General features: G+C 31.1%; 1 protein-coding gene across 1 annotated transcript; it reads right to left on the bottom strand.

Annotated features, from left to right (window-relative positions):
* Positions 1-1652: 1652 nt before the first annotated feature.
* On the bottom strand, positions 1653-2370 carry LOC132284436 (14 kDa proline-rich protein DC2.15-like). Its single transcript, XM_059786552.1, has one exon. It carries the CDS (start codon positions 2291-2293, stop codon positions 1937-1939), a length of 357 nt encoding a protein of 118 aa, XP_059642535.1. The 5' UTR covers positions 2294-2370; the 3' UTR covers positions 1653-1936.
* Positions 2371-5969: the final 3599 nt, after the last annotated feature.

Raw genomic sequence — 5969 nt, 5'->3', positions numbered from 1 at the left:
TGAAGAGTTGAGAGTCTGATCAGTTGTTTTGAAAGTGGTTTCCAGCTGTAAGTTGGGCTTTGAAAGTGGATTCCAGCTGTAAGTTGGGCTTCATAGTTTATTTCCCTTCTATTGCGGTTTGTACTATAGTCTAATCGTTTCTTGCTTTGGGCTGTTATTGCTTTTTTTGCACTTCGGCCCTAGCCAATCTAATGGTTAATGTAAATTCACCCGCGGTTTGTACTATAGTCTAATCGTTTCTTGCTTTGGGCTGTTATTGCTTTTTTTGCACTTCGGCCCTAGCCAATCTAATGGTTCATGTAAATTCACCCGCTTCCACCGTCTCTCTAAAAAAAAAAAAAAAAAAAAAATGGTTTTGTTTTATTATTATTATTATTTTTAAAAAATACTAACGCTCCCTAATGTCCAATCCCTAACCTTTTTTTGAGGTTGAATCTCCTTTCCTAATTCCACTAACTAATTTCTCAAAAGAATGAATTTTTTTTTTGAGAAATTATTAGTTACAACAATTTGTCATGTCATTTGTGTTACCATCAATACAAATACTCCATTAAAGTAAATGATCGGATATGCTCATCTGGTTAGAAAAGGGGAAACAATTTAATATTTTTCATAATATGATATTTTTTTAATTTTTTTTAAAAAAATTAACTCTAATGTCCAACCCCTAACCTTTTTTTGATGTTGAATCTCCTTCCTCCTAACTCCACTAACTAATTACTCAAAAGAATTTCATTCTTTTAAGAAGTGTTATTAGATACAACAGTTGTGCCATGTCATTCGTGTAATCAACTAATACAAATACTCAAATGGTTGGATATCTCGTCTGGTTAGAAAATGGGAAACAATTTAATAGTTTTCATAATATGATATGCTCATCTGCTTAAGTTTTTGCATTAATCAAACAAATTGAGAAAATCAACTTCTCTTACTCTATTTTCAAATATCAAAATAAAATCTTCTTAAACACTTTATAATTTTCTGAACAGTGAACATCCAAAGAACTTCAATAGAAACTAAGCATCTCAAATCATAAAATTTTGCCAATTTTCAGTATGCAACGTACACCTACTAATTGAGTAGCCATTAATCTCAAAGTTTTGCATTTTCTATGACCAATTAACATGAAATAATCTATTTAGAATGTTAATCAACTCGATCTTGTGTCTTTATCAGTGAACATGAGTTATGACAGGAGAGCAAGATATCTAGCTCTAGCATATTTTATCGGCGTTGTATACAATATGCATACAAAAGTGGAGAAAAATCTTCTGATCTTGATCCGAGTTTTTTTGGGTAATTTTTTTTTTTTTGGGTAAGTCTTGATCCTAGTTATTTAATGGTAGAGGGTAATTCTCCATGATAGCGTGTCATAATAATTTTTTTCTTTTACATAACAAATTACTCAATAATATATTTTGATTTGCGGTGCATTATTGCATATAACAGAAGTTTATCTGGTCCAAAATTTACAATGTCTCGTTTTCAAAAAATAAATAATAATAATAATAATAATAATAATAATAATAAATAATTGCAACTTGCAATTATTCACCAGGAAAGACATGGGATAATACAACAGCACTGTCTTAGAGCAGCAGTACTAAAAATCATTGGTACAATTCATTTTGATGTTACTTTGACTATAATAATAAAAAAAAGCCATGATTCAGAATTTATTGAATTATAATAATAACAATAATAAAAGAAAACCATGACACAAGACACCAAGGCTATTAAAACAAATCACACATCAACCCTAAGTATAAAGTAACCATGACCTCCACATCCCTATCACCATTCACAAAGCCAAACAACTGGTAACAACAACAATGACATACCTGCATGCAACACAGTACTCAAACAAGCTAAAGCTCAACGCACACACAATATAATTGTAAAAAACATAGCTAAAACTACCATTAATTTCTCTCTATCAACATTCAAAGCCCGGAGGAATGGATTTTTCGCATGCACTAATTAGCAAGCTAAGCGTAATGGGCACGTTCAAGTTGATTCCAAGCACATTGGCCTTAATGGCAGTGCAAAGGCAAGCCGCGGCTTCCAGGTCTGCCAACCCTTCGAGCAAACTGCAGCACTTGCTCGAAGGAGGGGTTCCGACCACTAGGTTAACCACCCCTCCGAGAAGGTCCGCGCAGGCTCCGAGCTTCAATGTGTCTCTAGGGCAACTGGGGGGTGGTTTGGGCATGCATGGGCCACAAGCACTAGAGAGTGTGGTGAAGAAGAGGATGGAGACGACGAAAATGGCCGTGGAGAGCTTGTTTGCAGCCATGGCTAGACTAGGGTTTAGGGCATGGTGTCACATTGAAGGGATGATGTGCCTTTTTAGAGGAGAATTGTGAGGTGGGTGTGGTGAGTTTGATTGAGTGGTTGGTGATATGTGTACAAGTTGTATTTTTGTAAGCTTGTGCCAAAAGTTGTACACTTGATATCTACAAGTTAGGATATCACATGGTATGATAATTGACAGTAGGTGAAACTAAGCTGGTGTTCTAGGCCAAGTTTGTAAATTTAGGCCCTGCCCCAAACAAGAAAACAAAATTAAACAATGCCATAATCAAGACAGCCACCGGTAAATTCATTAATTATGGCAATCAAATTGAGGGATGATATATATATATACACACACAGTATTAGTAATGCATAGAAGGCCCATGGGCGGATGTATTTAAGCCCAGAAAAAATAAGCTGTTAAATAAACTACTCCACTAATTATGTCAATGGCAATCATTTTAAGGGAAATGGTTTAGAATTAAGTCACATGAAGCGGGAATGGGGGTGAAGACGAATTCGAGAGTTGCGAAAGTGGATAAATTAAGTGTCAAATAGTGACAATGAGAGCGAAAGTGCGTGCGAAGCGCGAGAACAAGACTTATTTAGAAATATTGTATGGCTTTGGTTTAGAAACTGCACTCGAATCATGACTACCACAATAATTTTACATTATGTAATAATTTGACATCATTAAAGTAATTACTTTAAATCATTTACGTAATAATTTTACATCACTGATTCTTAAGCCATTATATTGCGTATGGCTTACGGAGAATCCCAATCTTAGACACTGATATATATAAGGCCCGTGACCCTAAGGGTTTAATCCCCAAAATGGTCAGCCATGAAAGTAACAGTTGATCAGAGGGGGGTAGAGGGTAATTCAGTCAATTTGCATCACTAATGGGTGCCAGTTTGTGGGTTGGGACAAACAGATTCTTCTTATGCGAGAAACATAAAGGCCCACTTTTACGCGTCTTGTGTTCTGTCTGGGCTTTGATTTTTATGTCAATTATTAAAGTAGTGGGGCCCAAAATTGTGCTTGGATCAGTCGCGGCTTTTTTTGTATCACGAAAAATAGTTCTCAATAATTTATTAAGAGAACAAAAAATTGATTTTAAAAAATTATAAAAAATAATTATATTAAAATAAAATATTTTTCTAATCAAATTGTTAAAAAATGAAACAAAGCAGAATTTTTTTATACAGTTTTTTATTTTGTTCTCAAATTTACAAACCAACAAACATGAGTTTTTGGCCGACATGATACTGATAATAAATAAAAAAAACAAATATTAACAAAACATTTAACTGAAATAGACCAAGTTGAAGTAAGATTGATTAACTTTTAATTATATGACAATATAAAACATCTCAATATTTGAGATCCATAAATAACAATTTAAGGATAGGAGAATAATGCATTTTTATTTATAAAATTTTTTAGAATGAACAAAATTATTCATTTATGATTATTATTATTATTATTATTATTTTACTTTTTGTGTTGGTACTTGGTGTTCTGATGGGTTTTGGATATTTTGGTTAAAGACTAAAGTCAAATGGATTCATGGCACTTTTATGTTGCAGTTGAACTGTTTTTCAGCACAACTGTCAAAACTCTACTGGTTACTAGTCATACTTTTGTATATGAATGATAATTTTATATTATAAAATTTTAAATTATTCTATTAATGTTGTATATTTATGGTTATTAATGATAATTTTGTATAGAAAAATTAAAATTATCATTTTTGGGCTGGGCACTCAAGTCTATTACCAAATATCAAATTTGAAATTATAAATACACGGATAAACATATATATTGAGCATCTATCTCCAATAACGAAATATATATTACAAAAATTTAGAAATATTATAATTTTAATTACATACTACAATTTCCTGACTAAGTTCATAGAGAATAATTTTTGTCTTGTTAGCTTTGTTTAAGAAAATTTATGATGAAAAAAGATAAGTCCATTACCAAATGCCGACTTTCACATTATATATGTAGCATGTATCTCTAGCTAGTAAAGAAAAATATATTTGGGGTTGTTGTTGGAATTAAAAAAAACTTTAATAATAAAGCTGTTAAAAAATGATAAAAATCATGTTAGGTATTTAGTGACACATTATAAAAAATTATTTTTTAATTTATTTGGTAATAATTTTTTAAAACACTTATATTGCTAATTTTAAAACACTTGTATTGTTACGTAATAGCAATAAATAAGGAGTGTAATTGTCTTTAAAAAACTAAAGACAAAATTGTCTAATGAAAAAGAGTTACCTAAAATATTCAACATTTACTCAGAACACTCCAAATTCTACTTCATTCAAATGCTTTACTAAACTAAATTTGGTAATCATTAAAAGTGTTTTCAATGGTTATCAAACAAATCTAAACGCAATCCCAAACGTGCTCTAAGTAAATAAAAAAACTACTTATTTAGTTGAGAATTATAAAAATTTTAATTACATAATATTAATTTGGCCCTCCAAATAAAAGTTCTAATCTAGTAATCCCAACACTAATAAAAAAATAAAATAAAAATTTAAAAAAAAATAAAAAAAAATTCTAATCCAGTAATCCCAACACTAAGCTTAATTTTTTGAAGACAGGTTAAACTCGAATCATATTATTTGAGTTAGATGTCAAATTCATTAAAGTTCCAATACAGAAAAAAATAAAGGTGCAACTTGGCTGGTTCAATCCAACTTCAACCTAGCAGAGCCCAAGCCAATCCTTTTAATGGGTTTAAGTAGGTACCTTTTTTTTCGGCTCGGCTTGGACTTGGGCCGAAGGCATGGAGCAATATAATCATACTCGAACCCATAGTTAGTAAAATACGGTACGGGAAAAATATAGATACGGAAACGTACGAGTATAATTCGATATTTTTAAAAAAATACGTTTAAAAAATTCGGCACAAAAATACAAAAACGTAAAAATATGAATACGGATACGTACGTGTATAATACGTTATATACACTAAAAATTCGGGATAAAAAATTCGGCTATACACATCTTATTATTTTCTTATATATCATATATTTGTAAGGAAAATAAATAATATGTAACAAATAATAAAATAAATATATTACAATTGACACTATCACAATAATCATAAAAAAAATAAAATAAACTATCTAAATATAATGAAACAATAACCGTATGTCCATAACATGATCAATTTCATCACAAAATTAATAAAAAAAATTCTAATTCAAATAATCAACTATGAGACCCAAAATAAAAATAAAAAAATTGTTCTACAATTAGATAACACCATCTAACCAAGAAAGATCTTCATTATTGGTGACTATATCACTAGAAACGTCATCTGTTGGCTCTAAGGAATAATCCTCCAATTCTTCATGATCAACATATTCAAGATTGTCACTAACTTTGTCGAGATTAATTGGCTCCAAATCTTGTGCTTCGAATGTCTTGAATTTTTCCATCATCATTGTGTTCATTCTTACGTATACAAGATTGTCCAACATTGTAGGTGCCAACCTATTCCTTTTCTTTGTTTGCGCAGCTTCCCAAGCACTCCAATTTCTCTCACATGAAGAAGAATTGCAAGGCTGACTCAATATACGAATGGCATACTTTTGTAACACAGGAAGACAATCCCCACAATAATCCCACCAAACTCCTACACATA

Source organism: Cornus florida, unplaced genomic scaffold, assembly GCF_030987335.1.
Source record: "Cornus florida cultivar Cherokee Brave unplaced genomic scaffold, ASM3098733v1 CherokeeBrave_3.0.0_Hap2_Chr11, whole genome shotgun sequence".
Taxonomy (NCBI): Eukaryota; Viridiplantae; Streptophyta; class Magnoliopsida; order Cornales; family Cornaceae; genus Cornus; species Cornus florida.
This window is presented reverse-complemented; position numbering and strand designations above follow the sequence as displayed.

What these genes read in the sequence shown, in the direction of transcription:
- LOC132284436 (XM_059786552.1), bottom strand. Translation starts at nt 2,293, where the DNA reads ATGGCTGCAAACAAGCTCTCCACGGCCATTTTCGTCGTCTCCATCCTC.